Source organism: Apium graveolens, chromosome 10, assembly GCF_009905375.1.
Source record: "Apium graveolens cultivar Ventura chromosome 10, ASM990537v1, whole genome shotgun sequence".
NCBI classification, from domain to species: Eukaryota; Viridiplantae; Streptophyta; class Magnoliopsida; order Apiales; family Apiaceae; genus Apium; species Apium graveolens.
The window spans coordinates 136,541,594-136,560,248 of NC_133656.1; the positions used below are offsets into that span (position 1 = coordinate 136,541,594).

Sequence of the window (18,655 nt, forward strand, 5' to 3'; positions counted from 1 at the left end):
CGAACGGAGGTTGTAAAATCGAGCGGTTTTTATTTGAAAAACCGAGTACATGCGATTTTGGTTTCAGTTTTATCTAAAAACTGAACCGGTGTTTGTTCTCCCTTTAGGCCAGACGGGCCAGGTTATTGGCATGAATATGGTGCACTGCCATGGCCGGTACATTATTATGATGAAGGCTACTCACTTTCAAACGAGTTGGAATGTAGTTTTTTTCCTTTTAATTACTATTTTGATGATAGTCCCGAGGAGTTTCGCAATTGTCTACTCGCTTTTGACCGTGAAGGAAGTATTCCCGGGATAATTATGAACAGGAGCACCATTTCATATACCAAAGGAGATAATATTCGGTTGGCATAGTAGGCTTTGTAGATTGGGGAGTTTTATCATCTAAACTGTCTTTGGTCATGTACTTGGGTCTTTTACATATTAAGTTCATGTATACATTAAAATTTCATATTCAGATTATCTTGATTAATATCAATGTTTGAAATGAAGGTTGCATATTTTTCAACTTTGCACTTTTGGTGATCACAATTTTATATTAAAAAGAACTGAAAATATATTTGATACTGATTAAGCCCTCTAACCGGGCGGGGGCACATTATTTTACATAAATTTTATCATGCTTTAATTAGGAGTTCAAAATTATTATCATTATTGTTATTGTTGTATTAAATTTTTGTGTAGTGTTTCCCAGTTGGCCGGATGGTTTGCTTTTGTTACATTGAAATATTAGTTACAGATTAGAAATCTGGTGTACATTATTGTTATGAAGATAATCTAGGACATTGATTGGCGGCTAGTTTTGAACTACAAGGGTCGTGTTCACAGAAATTTTCATTAGGCTTCAGCCATGATAATTGATTACTAATTTCTAAATACAAAATGGCAATACACGAGATTAATCTATGGGGGCAAAAATTAAGACCTACATAAATGACCAGGGGAGGGTGAAGAAATAAAAAAAACTATCCAGTAACCCTGTACATGTACACCTATATTAGTCTCTATATTCCCTGACTTCTAATGTAATGGTAATGTACATTATCCCCAAAACAACCCTGCCCTATCATTTCAATCCAGTCTATTAGACCTTTGGATATAACAATTATCAACCCCTGCCTCTTGTAGCCATGATGAAACTATGAGCTTCATCTGCACAAAGCCACAAATCATCATTCTGTTAGCAACTCTGCTCCACAATTCAACTATCGTTGCTGAAAGCTGGCATCATAATAAATGAAACATAACAACTATTTGTAATATCAAGCAGACCTACACATTGTTGCTACGAAGGCATGCTGTCGCGACTATAGCAGAACCTCCCAGGATTTGCTCTATCTGCCAGGATACCTCAATTTGATAAAGTTATGAAGCTTATGAACTACTACCCCCTCTTTGTAGAAACGGGGATTGTTCTTCCGATTGTTGTTTTAATTCCTCTTGTTGCTGCTCCAGTGGAGGCGTCGGGTGCAGCTGTGAGGGCTCTTCTGACCACTGTACATCATAATCATGACCAACATGGGTCAAGCTCCTCGAAGACTGGATGTTCTCCATCTCTTGACAAACGGTAGGCAGAGTCTCAATTGGAGAATTTGACAGAGGTAGAGAGCCAGCAGAACCAATAGGAGCTACAGGATTAGCACCACAGGAATCGGACAAATGTTCCGATGCCTTCCACTGAGTACTTGCAGAGGCGACAGCTGGTTGAATATTACTTGCATCAATACAGCCAGGAACTGGAGCAGATGAAACAGGTTCTAAGCTAGCCTGAGCTTCTCGAGCTTGCAGTTTGTTTGAATGGTCAGAGTTAACTTGGCAATTTTGCTGAAGCAACATCTGAACAGCTGGTTGAGTTTGCTTTACTAATTTTGAGTGTGGCTGCGACAATTTATGCTTCTGGTGATTTGATGGAACAGCTTGACTAGAATTAGATGTCGGACCTGCTACAGCTGGCAAAACATGATTTTGATTGCTATTTTCGGAATGTGCAAGAATTTGTTGGTGTTGCTTTGACGAAGTCGCTTGACTAGAAAACAACTTTTGCGGAGGTTGTTGAGAGAAATGAGAAGGTGCCAATTGCTTCTGAGATTGAACATAACTTAATCCTGGCCCGCAATATGATTCTTCCCCAGGGATCATATGCACGCTTTGCTCTCCTTTCTCTGCAATTTGGCTCCCAGGAGTAGTTGATAGGGCATTTGGAAGAGTGTTATCTGACAGAATGTTCTCATGCAACATGTTTCCTCTCCCTACACCTTTTATATTCTTAGCCTGATGTTGCGACTGTGACTGATGCCGCTGCTGAGGGTGATGCCTACCGGATGACTGTTGCTGAGCTTGCCGCTGCCGCTGCCTGCCCGCCTGGTTGATCGACCCACTCCCACCAACTTGCGGGTTCCGCGCAACAATATGTGGTGGAATGTGATGTTTCTTTGGACGCGGAGACATTGAACTCATCGAGGATGATGCCGTCATTGGCGACAATGATACCTGTGGAGCAATACTTTGTGACTGGGAATTATTTTGGGGAGATGAAACTGTTGGCTGAGGCTGTCCGGGAACATGTGGCATCAAAGCATTGGATGATGCAAATTGTTGCTGTTGCAATACACGCTGCTGGATGTGCTTCTCCTTGGCTACACGAACGCCATAGGCTTGATGCTGAGTATTATTTGCAAGGTTTGGTCCTTGAAGCTGAGGATGATGAGAATTAGTAAGCACGTGGGACTGTTGGGTTGACATTGGATGCAGCTGCTGATGATGTAGTGGGTATGGTGGGACAGAAGGGGGAGTTGTCTGATTAGAAAAGGAGGAACTTAATCCACCAAAAGCAGGAATTCCTTGACTATTCCCCAGTGCAACCTGCATCTGTAGCTCCGGAATCATCATCTGTCTTTGATGTTCCACATTTTGGGTAGGCTATAATTTGCACACAAAAAAACTGTCATTTTCCACATCAAGATCTGAAGTCGAGTTGTTTTATTTGTGCATGGCTATAATTTAGTAAGTAGAAAAAATCCAGAGAACACAAATAGCAAACTATAATAATCTAAAGATAAGTCTAATACATAATTTGAAAAAAAAAATGAAAAGTTTACAAAGACCAACTACTCTTAAAGGTTGATCCAATGATTAATTTACTGCCATATTGTGTTTTATAAATTTTGTTAAATGATATCTCTTGTCCATATGTGATACGCATCCAGGACAGATAATAACAAAGAACACGTGTCCTCACTATTTACACCCATCTGTCTAACCTAACTCAACCTAATAGGTTTAATAGGTATTACATAACCTGCACCCCAACCCATAATATCCCTACTTCTCAGTGAACATCCTATAGGTTTTGCAATTAATCTTTCTGTAACCACACGTTAACCTGACTGCTGAGAGAGAGCTGTGAATGCAATCAATATTTGGCATGTTGTTTTCAGAGGATTCTGGAGGTTTTTCTTTTAATTTTTTTCTTATTCTTACTCGTGGAAAATAGTACCTTTTATGTGAGAGATCACAAAATCAAACTACTTAATCATGACCCAATTTCGTCATTCAGATTAATGACATCATTTGCATCTTTGTGAAAATGAAAAGCACTTCATAAACACAATTATCTCTAACAAATTAAACAAAGAAAAGACCAGATATCTCACCCGCATCATATGCATAGGATCACGGGGTCTCATCATAGAGTTTCCTTGAGCAGCACCAGGCCCTGAGTGTATATTAACAGGGCTTTGCATTGCCATCATACCGGAGGAAAGCATGCTGCCAGGACCAGCCAAGGATGACGGGCCAATACCTTGAAGTCCTGGTCTTGGCATAGGTATGTTTCTATGCAATCCACCAGGAATGCCCACACCATTCCCTCTAGTTATCATACGGACACCACGATCAGTTCCTGAATGAACCCCAGAAACAGGTATATTGGACTGCTGAAAGTTTCTTCCGGATACCATTTGACCATACTGTTGCAGTCTTTGTTGTTCATCACTTGATAAAGATGCAGATCTTTGGATGCCTGATCTAACATCCCTAAAGCAAAATACGTAAACAAATCACAAAATATGTCAAGTGTAAATTATATACAAAACATGAAGACTTACATATGTATATTACCTGACGGAATTATTGATTTGACTAGATGCTGATGAATAATTACTGCCAGGAACAGCACTTGTGAATGCGTGTGCCGATACATTGACACCAGAAGCAGGAAGCATTGGTGCGCTACTTCCGTGATTCGAATTTGGTAACCCGCTACTTTGGGGGCTTTGATAGCCAAGGGAAAGAACTTCTTGACTAGATGCAGTTGCATCACACAGATCAAGAGGCCTTTCATCAAAATTATAGTGAGAGGTTATGAGAATAAATTAAATCGATATAAAAGAGAGATGGAAACAAGAAGAAATTAACTAAAATATAAACAATACATGATGCAAATAACAGAACCAAGACATACGTAAGAATAGGCCCTTCATTCAAGTTATTTGGGCAGACTTGAGAAAGCGCATATGTATGAGAATTGTCAGGTTGCTGAAGCTGTCTTGGATCCTGGTGTGAATTTTAAAAAATCATAATAAAGAAGAGGCAACATAATAAATTGGCCAGAATCAAACATGTTACTGTTTAATATTTCTTGAAGATTACAGTAATTAGGATATCTACACCCTGAATGAATTATTTACAGACAAAGATGTGTATACAGTCGACTCTTCCTATGTTTATTTAAAATACTGTGAACCCTGCAAGTGTACCCTTGTATGCCATTCTTGAGGAAAGACCATACATAGAGAAGGAGCTATTGCTCACGTTTAAAAAATATAAATTTAATTTCTAACTATGACCGACACCACTGGTACAACACATCAAACTTCTAAACTACCACGACATTGTGCGCCCCAGCACAAATATTCTGAAAACCTTCAACAGACATCAAGTCTTGTAAACTGTAACAAATTTAAGATGCTCCTTCCAAAGTACAGCATGGACATGTAGCAGTAAAGTTTTAAAAAACCCCGGCTAGTTTCCATTTCAGCTATATTTACCAAACTCGGAATATATTAGAACCTTGCCAAAAAATTTAAGTTCCTGTAACTTGGGTATTATCAGAAAACAAGTCTAGCATAATTATGAAATTGCCGTTTTGATTTCAAGCATAGATTAAACAGATGCCAAGGGGTAAAGTGATACAATGCAAAAGTACTTTTCTGGAAATGAGCCCACCTGTGCCCTTTTATGATGTTGTTTCTTCCCAACTGCTATAAGTTTTTCCAAATGTGATTTGATAGTATCCTCTTCCATTGGCCCCTGCAAACGTTGAAACAACTGTCTCGCACTACCCTGTATATCATGCACAATTATCAGTTACTTAACCACATGCAAATTTATAACAAACTAGTGTAATTCTTTAGAGGAGAAAATTGCCTTGGGAATGCCAGGTAAAGTAGACCGATAAGGTTGAGATGACCCAGAGTCGTCAGCGCTATCTGCACCCTCACCAGCAGGGCTATCCATTAAAACCTTATGACGCTCCTTGCATTCTTTAGGCTTCCGGAATATGCACTGTACAAGAAAAAATTCAACATTTTCCAACAAGATTCGTATATAATGGTAAAAAAAGAATTCTATCTAGTCCTATAGGTATTACGTCAGAATAATTAACCGTGTATGTGCTATTTGCTAACACCATTGATATACAATTCAAGTTAAACGATGAAGCTCATTCGATAAAGATCACAGCAGTTTCATATTAATAAGATACTTTTTTGTTGTATACAACTTTGATGATTTTCACTTGCTGATTATTTATTATTTTGACGATATTATAAAAACTTATCTTTTACTCGCAGTAGAGAATCAATTTACAAGTTTGAGTTCAACTGGAATTAGTCTAGGTTTATCAAGTAAAACTGTAATTCCTCAGTGGAGATCCTTTCAGGATTTTGATAAATTTTTGAATTTAGACTTGATTGTCATCGTTGTGAAGGCGTTTGACTTATTATCTCTTTTAACCTGTCAAAACTCATTTTTGTTCATTATCTAATTTTTATCTTTCTACAAGCCGTATTTCATTAGTCATCCTTAAACACCAAATATTGGGGACAATCTTTAAAGCTTAGCCTAGCAGATACCATTCTTGATAATAAGAGTTCGGGGGTTTAAACCCCAATGGGCGTAAGGTGCGTGTCAACTTAAATTTATGGACCTTCACCATAAACATTGTCAAGGAAAAAAAACATAACTCATAACAACTTATCTACCTTGAATTTCAACGTGCTGTTAAAGGCATCACTGACGAGATCCCAATTTGGACCCATATCATGAACGAGAACAACAAGAGCCTAAAATAAATCACAGCAGATAGTATTACAGACTGGTCAACTTGAGGCTCAAACTTCAACATTACACTTTCCAGCAACATGGAAATACAAAATTGATACAACGGACCTGATCCTCAAACAGTGACCACGAAGTTCCTGAGCCTGGCTGTCCAGATGCTGACTGCAAAAATGTAATATATTTTCGATATGCAACTCAATTAAAGTAGATTAACAGAAAAGAAAAAAAAATTGAACGTATGTCTTGACAAATTACCTTCAGTCCTTTGGTTTTCCTGCCCCGATCCCGGCCACCAAGCATTTTGATGAACTTAGTTGGGTTGGACATGTTACTCATCTGAGAAGCCACTGGGGAAGAGATTGAGCCATTCACAGGAGAAACATTGTCAACTAAATTATCCAGCGACTGTTTAACTAACTTTGGTTTTTTCCCAACATGTTGACCATATAAACCTTCAAAAATATATGGCGGTGTTAGGATATGAAGCAGAATGGTAGACAAATGGTACTGATACAAAGTAACAAGTCATCAAGTGTAAATAGATATACCACTGCTTCCATTTGATTCGAATTGATGACTCTCCAATCTCCTTTTATAATTATCTCTCTGCACCACAATGGAGAAATAAGTGTTATGTATATATTAAGGTCATAGTATTTAGGTAAAAGATTTACTAATGTTCACTTCTGGGGCAAGGCAAGCCTACACTAGTTTACAAGAAAATTCCAGATAAATCACGTGTCAATTTCGAGCAATATAATCTGGGAATGCAAGTTTGCACTTGAGACATTGAAAATTTACTATTAATGAAATTGTCTTGTACAGTGTATAAAGTATAAAGCTAAAATCAACAATCAATACTGTCAGAAAAGATTAATAGATGAAACAGTGTCAGATATAGAACTTAAACACACAATCTTACCGAGTCAAGGCCACTTTGCTCCCTAGTCCCTAGGTCAACTGATCTTAATACAATTAATCATAAGATTTCTAATTTACTCAATAGCCCAAAGGGGAGGGTACTGACAATTTTTTTATCAGAAGCAAGGGTCAGTTAGAACGATCGGCCAATGGGAATTCGTTTCTTGACAGAAAAAAAATCAGATATGAAAAAATCAAAACTGGATATTACCAGGATAGATACAACAAGATTACAAAGTAGAGTAGTGGAGAGCAAAGCAATACAGTTCACCAAAGGTTATCACTTCATGCAGCTAGCATATAAATATACAGAGGGAAACAAATAGATATACCCAATGTAGAAAAATATCACAGGGTGTTCTCCAACTATCAACTACAGAATTCACGAATTCAATGCATGCCAAATTTGATAAAATTAAGATCCTCTAGATTGCCTCTACCCAATTTAGTTTTTCATAATGTTCTAAAATTGCCAAGTTCTTTCTCCTAGCTTTATTTCATAGAAGCAACTTGTTAAGAGACAGAAAATGTGGCTTCAATACAGAAATGACACAGATTGAGCATATAAGATACAGAACATGGAAGAAACATATTTATATAAATCACGAGGTTTTACAGAAAAGACGTGAAAGGGTAAAATAAGCAGAAAATTCTATTGACCACAGATGAGAAAGGGGGGGGGACATAGATGGGATATCGCAATCATACATGCAGATAACCATGAGCGTAATTCAGATCGTCTTACTAACTGATCCGGACTGGGTTTTACAGTGTGGCTTACTTACAATCAGTTGGCTCTTCGTCTCAGCCCCTTAAACAACCTTGGGACCAAACTTCAAAACCTTAACTGGGTTGATCTACGACAAAGGAGTAAACAGTACGGAAACGATACAAAGCCTTTCAGAGGAAAGTAATCATTATCTTTTATTTTAGTCAGTATTGTTGGTAGTTATCTTTTAGACTTCAGTTTGGATTAGGTAAGTAGCTTAATTTTAGTATATATAAAAGTTTCAATGTAATTCAACAGATTATTATTCGAGAATTATGTATCATTGTTTTTAAGTTCATTTTGTGAAAGAAGTACCTCAATAATAAATCAAAAATTCAAATTCACTTCCACTTAAGAGACTCGACCGCGGAAGAGCTACAATTTATCAACTGCCAAAGAGACTATTGACTTGTTTGGATTGCAACCCATGACAGGAGACAAAAATTCAATTTCAATAATCAATCAAAGTCTAGACCAAATAACAGTTACATCTATATGTACTAAAAACCTACCTTGGATAATAAAAAAATAATCCTAGTAATAACTAGATTCCAAATCGATCAGCTATGCCACATATATATATTCCTAATTAGATATAATACTAGAATATCCCTAGTAATCTACTCATCTGATATAAATATAATTTCATAATAAATTACAATCAACTTTATTATTTAGTAATAACACATAATAAATATACATAAAACTTTTAAATCCTTCCTCCGCATCAAAGAGTTCTCGCTCAACATAACTTAACAGGGTTCTGACTTCCCAAAGTATAGAACTACCAGATATAAATTCCAATTAAGCAAAGTCATCACTGGGAACATCACATCATATACAGGCCAAATCAATGGCATATTAACATCCAAAGAAAAAACATCATGCTAATGTCCACAGCAAGAAGCTTTAAAACATGAAAAGAGACAACATGCTTGCACACCGTCAATGACCACTTAGACCTTAAAAGGAGGATAAGGCTTCCATGAAACAAAAGATCACAATAACGCTTTTAAATCCTGCCTGTTCATGTAGATACCAAGAAGCATAGAAACAGTTGGGTTGAACAAAGATAATATGGGATGTTAGAACCAACATTCCTAATTGCTGCATAATGAGGTAAACTATATAACAAATTAAACAGCCACAGTAAAGATCTCACTTTGCCTTGCATCAGCATATAAACAGATAATTGAATATCTATCAACTCTGCACTTCTTTCTAGGCAGCAATATTTTGTTAAGCCAAACTTTTTCACCCTTTTCTGATATCTTAGCTTACATTTACGTTTATTAAGTGAAACTCTTTTGAGAGTACTCACACATATACAAGATCCAACATTTGCTGATACCTCTTCAGTTGTATAAACACTATTGACTATACCTATATTAACCGTCCAACTTTTATTAAACATTACCAAGACTAGCTAATGTTTGCCCTATTAGATTCAAAATTCCAGAAAGATTGCATATACATCTCAAACGAAGTATTGAAAGACAAACAAAATGTTACCTGCTCATTTTGAAAGCTGGAATCAGATCGCCAATTGTACGCATACGTTGAACCCTGAAACACAATATTTATAGAATAATAAGAAACAGAAACTAGTTTTTAAAATAACCAAATTGACGAAAAGGGGGACAGTTTCCCCGGTAATAGCTCAAAACCGGAGTATACCAAATTCTTTGTCTTCTTTTTCTTTTTAGGTTTATGTAATACTTCAGAGGAGTCGACAGGTAGCTGCCGTTCCAAGTTACGTACAGACTGAACCTCCATATTGTGCATTACATGAGATCCACCCTGCATATTATTCTGATCATCCTGAAAAGAGTTTGTATCACCACTAGACGCGTCTGTCTTGTTGGGTGCCTGGAGACAACCATGAGCTCCCGCGTTTAAAGGACTTATAACTCTCTGCCGGGAAGCAGTCCGCACACGCTTTGTTGGAATTGAAGAAAGTGTATTGGAGGGCCTTTTTCCAAGTAAAACAGACTGATGGTTTCCAGCTTTATTTTCAGTGGATTGTATAAATGGTGAATCAGATCCCATTTCATATGATCTAGCTGCATGTTCCTTCATCAGATGTCTCTTCTTTTTCTGCACCATTTTAGATGGCTTGGTGTTCTCAAACCCCCCAGGTAAATAATATGTGTTTGTTTCTCCTTCATCCTCTTCAAATGCATTCTCATAAGAACCGTACTCTAAAAAGTTTACCAACTTATTAAAAATTCACATGGAACTTAAAGCAATGATAATTAAAGCGTCTGTAATCTGGCAATACCTGCTAAAGCATCATACCCAGAGGTCTCCACTTCTTCTTGAATAGAAATTCCAGCTCTCTAAAGACATTGACCCAAAAACAATAAATGTAATGAATACGCTAAGATAAACTTGAAAGTAGCATTACTAATATAAGAAGATTAGAACTCGTAGTTCATAGAGCTCTCGCATAAGAAGAATTGAAACATGATACAGTAGACATAGTCACATAGTCGATACAGGAGTAATGTTAAGCAAACAATGGTGACAATATTTTGCATACACTCTGTCCCTTGAGTTCAGATCTTACTTCTGCATTTAACAAAATAATTTGTAGGAAAGAACTAAGAAGATCATGAACTCACTACATTTACCAAAAAGAACCATAGATATACGCGCGCGTGTCTGTGAAACATTAAAAACTAGGAGCCCATATGCCGTGGATCTGCAGACTAAGTAGGCAACAGATCTGACTACCCATTAAAAATAGAGAAAAAAGTTGATTTGTCATATACTCCCACTTTACTCTAGTCCTCAGAATTGCTCACGTTGTTATGTTATATACAAAAATCTCAAAATCATTAATCCTACAGAAAAAAGACAGTAGCCAAACATTTAACCCAAACAAATTTTCACCATCTATGGACAAAGGACAATCAACAAGAAAATCCGAGTATACTTCCAATTTCCAATATAATGTTTGAGTAGGTGAGGTATTCATGAACAGGTAAAAAATTTATATTCACACACACATCACTAAAAAATTAGAGCTAAACTGTGGAATAATATGGACTTCCTTTTCTGTCTTATCTTTAACATGCAGGTATTTACAGGAAGATTGTGAATGAGACAAGAGGAACTTCCAGTTAACCAATAAGATGTGTTAGTCATTAGCAATATGTCTACCTCCTGTATGTGGGCTTCAATAGATTTCCTGTAGGTTTCCATTGAACCAGCAGGAACTGCATAGAAGAGGTTTTCCTGCAAAATATAAAGATTTATGAATAAACAAAACTAGAAAGCACTTAATCAAAACAACATGAAGAAAATACAAAATATAATCTACTGTTGGCCCATACTTCTGTTAAGTTATCCTTCCATGATATGTCCATATTTTGCAAAATGGATATGCTATCAGGAGTCATAGAAAAATTGGTTTGGGCAAATTGATTGGTGGAGTTATTATATTGTAGAAATCTTAATGCATATCTCTGGACTGCATGTCCATAACCTTTGACAGGTTTTTGCGAGTCTTGCCCTTTGCTTGTTTCCTGCCACAATCACCATAAATAGTAAGACTCTAAAAAAATTATTAGAATACACATGAAGATAGCAGCCAAGAGTACATGGGATGATGGGAAGACAGCGAATAAAAATCTCAGCATATGCAAGACAGCAGGTCAAAATAAATATTTTCATGTTACATAGAGTGTGGATCACAGTGCCATTGTTGTATTTTTTAATTTCTTTTACTAAGCAAAAAAAATCCTGCTCTGTTCAGTAATTACAATGCAGTAGGTACACACACGCCAGATATGCCACACATAAAGGCATACTTTAGGCGAGCATCACGATTGGGTCATTGCACTTAAACTGCTCTATTCTTCTGCAAAACCAGGTAGGGTTCCTAATCCTCTAATTCCTTGATTGTGTCTAGGTCATTCCTGTTGAAGCGCAAAACTTTATTTAAGTTGAAAATCTCATATTTATTTTGTTGAAGCTTGATTATTATCATGACTATCTTTTTGTATTTACGATCATGCAATTTACACTTAACTTGAATAAATATATTTACAGAAGTACATACAAATGAGCAAAAGATAAGGCAAAGCACATTCACAAGAAGCATAGATCATTGATAACAAGAAAAAAGCTCAACAACCTGTTGTACTTTGACAATTGAATTTTTAAATAAGCACTAATATATTGAATAAAGAACCAAGATGTGGCAAAGTCACATCTTTACCTCCACCAAACACCAGAAATCCGTAACAGCTTTTGCTAAGCAATGAGCGACTTGTTTTTGTCTGACACGTATATCTTGTTCTTCAATATTCAATCGAGCAGCACATGTAACTTGACGACCTATTTGAGCAGCAGCACTTATCTTCCAAAGGCGCTCCTATAAATAATTAAAAAATAAAAAGCATAGATTAGATGGAATGATAAGCTACGTGCAGAAGACATTTTTAAATTGTAGAAAGAAAGATGCGTGATAAGACAAACTTTTTCAAGGAAAAGACAGACCTGTGCAAAATCATTAGCCAACCATGCCATTTCCTCGAGGACAAAATCCCAATGAGATTTTAGGCGACTCTCGGGACGCAACATATGAAGAGATAACTCAGCGATCCTCTTACGTTTAGCCTGGTAACCAAATTACAAGAGGAATATTAGTCGAAGCAAAGACATAAATCATCAAAAACGTACATGCTCCATGTCATAACCTTTATAACGCGTGCTTCTTCCAAAATAGAATCTTCATGCAGCTTCATTTTCAATTTCAAGTCCTCGGAACAAGCTTGTTTCCCGGGGGAAATAGTGGAATCTCTACTTGAGAACTTGGTATTAGGAATCTCTGGAACAGGGATATCTACTGAAGAATGAGATATACCCTCATGCGTATTTTCATTTCCTTGAGAGGGATTGGATTCCAACAAATTACTGGGCATTGTATCATTTTCTAAAGAAGTAATTTTCACTTGTTCTTTCACCTCAATGGCTATAGGATCATTAGTCTCACTCTGTGAACCGGGAACACTTTCATTTATTGCTTCCTCGTTTTTTAATGAAGAACCATTTCCTTGGTGGCTATGAAATAGATTGCTATCCGAATTAGCGACAGCATATATATTATCGACTTTGGTCTCATTGTCTTTCTCAGCTGATTCATTACCTTCCATGTCCAGTGCCACCTCAGAAGCAACAATTTCTTCCTTGGTATAACCATTTGATAGAACGCTTTTTAAGTTCATACAAGTTTCACTATAGACATCCCCATTTAGCTGAAAAACAGTTCCGGTGCCACGCTTTTCCAAATCTAAACCCTTGGTGCTAAGTACTTCATTCTTTTTTTCAAATTTATTTAAAGGTCCTCTATCATCACCTAGTTCAGCACTTAACCCAACTGTCAGACTACAGGTATCTTCAACTTTTGATTTTACAGAATATGGTTCACAGTCTGGACCACCTAAAGATACTTTGTTACTTACCCCATAAAATTCGGGTTTCAAAAGAACTATTTGATTATTAGTTCTCTGAGTTTCGGATTCGATAGGCTGATTGTGTTGGTCGTCATGCATAATAGTGGAAGCATTTATATCTGTCTGGGGATCTGAAGCACCTCCCTTTGTCTGTGCACTAAATGCTTCAATAGCCATTCCACCATCTAATTCCGTATCTAATTGGAGCTTAGATGGTTCTGCTTTGGGAACAAAGCTACGATGTGGACTTGACGGTTTCAAAGTAGAATTAGAAGAAACCGTGTAGTCTTTCTGGTTGTCTGCATTAACTGTCAACCCTTTTAGATCCCTAGAAACATGACGAGAAGGTGGCATGGTATGACCACTAGAAGACAGAACTACATCCGTAGAACTCGATCGACCACCATCACGACTTGGACGTGATCTGTTCCTTCGCCTATATGCTTTCTTTGGGAGCCCAAATGCAGGAGTCGCACCTGAGTCTTTGGCATGTTGACTACCATCCAACTGTACAGATTGTTCACAAGGACCAACAGTTTCCTTATTGGATCGAAACAAACTCCTATCACCTATGGGAATACTATTTTCCCCATCAAAAAGCATAAGATTATCAGCACTATTAGGTTCGTATGCGAGAGGAACTCCTGGTCTACCACTACTTTCAACAGAATCTCCTGGAGGTGAATCAGCCAATGCAAAACTACCTTTTGCTTCACTGCAACAAAAGTACGTTCTATCATGTATCCACATGGAAAGCTATTTACTGTAAAACACAAAGTTCTTATAATGATCTTATTATCGTTGATAGTATTGTTGTTACTTATATTACAATATCCCCCCTCGTGATTCAGAAGGCAAAACTTTGGAAGACGGAATCTGATAAAATGCCAACTTAAGCACAATATATTCTACGTATCAAAAATTTATACTAGCCAAATAACTGAGCACTTGCAAATTAGTCATAATTCTATCGTAAAAATATATATTAACCCTCTATCTACAAATGATAAGTGGATTGAGTATATAACTAAAGTGTTACTTATACTTTTGTATCATGTTCTTCCTTGTATAATAATCTGATCTACATGATCACTAATTTTCTTATATTACTTGAGACTTAATAGTGACAAAACTAGATGCTATAATTTTCTTATATTACTTGAGACTTAATAGTAACAGAACAAGGTGCTATACCTGATCACAAACTGCTCAGGTTGTTGATCTGTCAAGGAAGTAGACTGAACACTGTGTGAAGCAGCATTTGCTAGTCTGAAGTCCAGAGGATCACCACCCTGCCAAAACAAATGCTTTACTACCAGTACTTTGAGTTATTTTTTTTTTGGTAAATGTCAATCACAGATACTTAAATTATTATAATTTATATATACACGCATCCTTCCTTAACAGGGGTGCGAACCTTGAAATTTAAAATAATTATATTTACACACATCCTTCCTTTACAGGGGTGCAAACTTTGTAAATAGTGATCAGATATCTGTTAGAAAGAGTTCAGTCGTAAACTAGTATATGTTGCTTACCTGTTCAAGAAACTCCAACTGTCTCCTTGCTTCCTCGTAACAAACATAATGCTGCCTAAAAAGAACAATAGCTCGGATATCACCTTTTGAGGTAACAGCTTCCATATATAATAACAAACTGGCATATATCAGTTTATAACTAGAAAAAATATCACCATACCTAAGTTCTACTTTTGTCTCCTCGATGACTGTTTGCTCCGGAGAAAGGTCAGTACTAACACCACCTTTGTGGTTACCAAATCCCATAGAATCGATTGCAGCATTGACTAAACCAGGGAGTTCTGGACTACATCTACGCATTCCTATCAAAAGTCCTACAAGTATTGCAGTCCCATCTTTTCAAGATTAATATGATTCCTTACAACAAAAGATGGGAAAAAGTTACAGAAGAAATTGGAACAGTAAAAATAAAGGAGTAGCGCAAAAAACTCAAAAATCAGCTCTATAATTAAAACAATTGTGCCACTGTTCCTTTGCAGAGTCAACAAATCATCGTAAATATAATGCATGAAAGATCAAAATTGTATAAGTAGTTTCATCTCCTATGAAAGCATGTTGATAAGTGATAACAGAATGTTCGATTCAAAAAACCTATAATATTAGGGACACAGGATCACTACATAATACAGACAAATCATTCAATTTTATGCGGTCATATCACTTTTTTATGTACCAAACTAAACCTTACCAAAAGATATCTAGTTTACCCACTCGTAGAACAAGGTATGGAGTGGGTGAGATATACACAGACTCTACACTAGAAAAGTAGAAACTCTTTGTCCAGAAAGACCTCAAGTTCAACATAACATTAATGTGCAATATATAAAAGCAAAAGGACATCACTAAAAAACCAAGCAGTAACATTAAACTGAGAAGGCCAAGGTCAGAACAATGAATTGTAGAGAAAAAATGGAAAATTTCTACAAAATTTGACAAACACTTGATCGCTATAATGAGGATCCTTTTTCTGTCGATGTATACAGGTCACTAATGGTTAGGGAACACTTCCAGATATAAAGAAACGTATAATATCTAATGCTTGAATATAATATTCAGGAGCATATCGGGTGATCAATATTCATAGATGCGCACTTTCATATTTGACTTACCTTAAAAAATTAACTTGTTACTTAAATTATCCATAAAATCAAGTAACTAAAATATGATTACTTTAAAGTGATTATCTCTTTACTTTCCAAGCTGATAATATATATTTATATTTAAATCAAATAAAAAATTTAGACAAGGTAAGCAAAAAAATAGTAACTATTTTCTACTTTTTTATAATATAAGTTTTATTTCAGTTTTAAGTCACTTTAACTCTTCACAGAGATTTTAAAATACTCATCTTTTTTGAGTAATAAGTTTCTTAAAATATTACACAAGCATACACAAACGTGCTCCTAGATAAAGATAATATTAATCTGCAACAAATAGCAGGATTACTTGATCACTCATCGAAGGACGAAGATAGACATCACATGTGGACATACATATTCTTTATATAAAGAACCTTCTATGAGAAAATATAGAATATTTTAAAACTGAGGAAGTATAAGCACACACACACACTTCATATATTACATTTACATACATGTAATATGTTCAACCAAATTAATAAATCCCACCAGTGATTTTACTATGCTGCCTTATTTTTCTTTCCACGAGTTGTGCTGTAATTAACAGGAAATGAAGTTTCTCTAAACATCTAAAACATAGACATATTTATGACACTGCTTGATTCTTTTTTTCAAAACAGAGGTCTGTTGTATTACAGTGGCAGACCTAACTTGGAATGTAAAGGTGCAGTGTTATAGGCGCATACAACGTTCGTACGAAGGATCCTGAATAACAATCTAACAAAGTTATTTGAATCTAAGAACTCAATTTTATGCCCAAGGAGAATAAAATTCCCAGTTAAGAATGTATGGTTGCATTTAATGCACTTAAAGCGTAACTACACTGAATAACCACCACTCACCTGGTCATTGATAATGTCACTGTGAAGCTACGTTAAGAAAGACACACAAGCACACATATCACATAGAGACGAACAAGGAAAAGCAAATCATATCTATTCCACCTCGTACATTTCCCGGAACTTTGCAAATACTTTGAATCAAACAAACAATATAATGAATGTGTAGACGAAGAAGAAAAGACGAACAAGATAGAGACGAAGTATAAATGCTATACTAAATACGTCTGTAAGTTCATAATCATATATCCAATTACTACTAGCAGATAACTACAATTACACAGATGAGCAAAACCTCCACATTCTCGGACACTCATAAACATAACAACATTCAAACACCAAAAGAGCAACTTAACTCCGTAAACACGTAAAAATAACCGTTAAAAATCCGAAGCAACAAATAAAAATGCAAAACACGATCAATTACGAAACAATCACACACTCATTACCCAAACACAGCCCTAATTGACAATTCAATCACATTCTAGGGTTTAAAACCTCCAAAATCAAGGGGCTTATACATAAAAATACCTGAATTACTCAAATTCACAACGCAATTAAACACTCCAGCTTCGCGACAATTTCTAGGGTTTTTCTGCCCGTTCAAAACACGAAATTAGGGCTAAAAACAACACAACTCTCAATAAAACATGTAAATAGATAAATAAATATGTAATTATGTGTGTATATGTACGTAATTTATGGAAATAGTGTGTGTATGTATGTATTGATGTTCGTCTTCGTGCTCGTTCCCAAACTTTCTCTCTCTAGTTTTGTTTAGTTTTGTTTTGTTTTGCTTCTCTCTCTAGAATTGGGGAGTAATGGGCTGGACATGCACAGACGAAGAAGATGAAGAAGAGGCCTTTTTTCATGTGGCCCATTATTTTTTGTTTCTATTTGTAGGGGTAAATTTGTAATTTTAGTTGTGATTTTGGAAAGTTAGATCGCAAATGAATAAATTTGATGTTTTTGCCCCAGGGAAACAAGGATCTTGTTGGTAGAAAATGTTGATAAATGATACCCCGTACCCAAAAACTTTTCTCATATTGTGAATTGCACGGGTTTTAAGAAATAATGATTAGCAAAGTTGATTTCAAAAAGTTAAAAAAAATAGGGAAAAAGTGCAGACCCCACTAATTTGTACATAAAATATTGAAATTATAAGTTAGTGGGATTTTTACAACCAATCAAAATGGAGCATTAGTATCACACAGATTATACTAAAAGTATAAGTACATAATCGAAATTTTACAAGTATAAATTGGAAAAAGCTGCATCATTGTTTTGCCTCATTTGTTCAAAAACTAGCTCTATAGCCCGTGCAATGTATGGGCATGCTCTAGATTGGACGAATCAATATTATTTTAGTTATACTTTATGATAATATTTCATGTTATCCCCACTGCGAATGTTGATGGATTTAGTTGTGTATATGAGTAGATTTTTATTGTGATGGCATTGGTGTAATAGTGTTTATCTACAATTGATGTAGAGACTCGTGACATTTCTTGTTTTCCACCGTTAAGGACGATCTATGGAAGTTTTTTAGAAATTTTAGTAATTGCCTAAACTACTGCACGATATAGTTGTTTATTTACATAAAATTTTATTTTATAATTGTTATTTGAATTTTAGTATTCTT

At 35.9% G+C, this 18,655-nt stretch overlaps 1 protein-coding gene across 4 annotated transcripts; it reads right to left on the reverse strand.

The window, feature by feature from the left end:
- Positions 1 to 835: 835 nt before the first annotated feature.
- On the reverse strand, positions 836 to 17,846 carry LOC141690059 (chromatin modification-related protein EAF1 B-like). Of its 4 annotated transcripts, none has more exons than XR_012562643.1 (23): positions 17,545 to 17,846; positions 15,196 to 15,392; positions 15,036 to 15,090; positions 14,692 to 14,789; positions 12,742 to 14,212; positions 12,542 to 12,661; positions 12,261 to 12,416; positions 11,374 to 11,565; positions 11,201 to 11,275; positions 10,317 to 10,374; positions 9,713 to 10,236; positions 9,548 to 9,601; positions 6,894 to 6,951; positions 6,601 to 6,797; positions 6,454 to 6,507; positions 6,267 to 6,347; positions 5,431 to 5,568; positions 5,230 to 5,346; positions 4,466 to 4,557; positions 4,123 to 4,338; positions 3,657 to 4,038; positions 1,280 to 2,922; positions 836 to 1,155 (listed from the first exon to the last, which is right to left on the reverse strand). XR_012562643.1 is itself a non-coding variant. In XM_074494652.1 (22 exons), exons 2-22 carry the CDS (start codon positions 15,333 to 15,335, stop codon positions 1,378 to 1,380), a joined length of 5,823 nt encoding a protein of 1,940 aa, XP_074350753.1. In that variant the 5' UTR covers positions 15,336 to 15,349; positions 17,545 to 17,846; the 3' UTR covers positions 836 to 1,377. The 4 variants fall into 4 exon arrangements, 2 of the variants coding, with proteins under 2 accessions (XP_074350753.1, XP_074350752.1); XR_012562642.1 differs by having other exon boundaries at positions 1,276 to 2,922; XM_074494652.1 differs by having other exon boundaries at positions 836 to 2,922; positions 15,196 to 15,349.
- Positions 17,847 to 18,655: the final 809 nt, after the last annotated feature.

What these genes read in the sequence shown, in the direction of transcription:
- LOC141690059 (XM_074494652.1), bottom strand. Translation starts at nt 15,335, where the DNA reads ATGCGTAGATGTAGTCCAGAACTCCCTGGTTTAGTCAATGCTGCAATC. An exon ending in AGTTGGAGTTTCTTGAACAG is followed by an intron (nt 14,790 to 15,035) that starts GTAAGCAACATA and finishes TTGTTTTGGCAG; the next exon opens with GGTGGTGATCCTCTGGACTT. An exon ending in AATGAAGGGCCTATTCTTAC is followed by an intron (nt 4,339 to 4,465) that starts GTATGTCTTGGT and finishes TTTTGATGAAAG; the next exon opens with GCCTCTTGATCTGTGTGATG.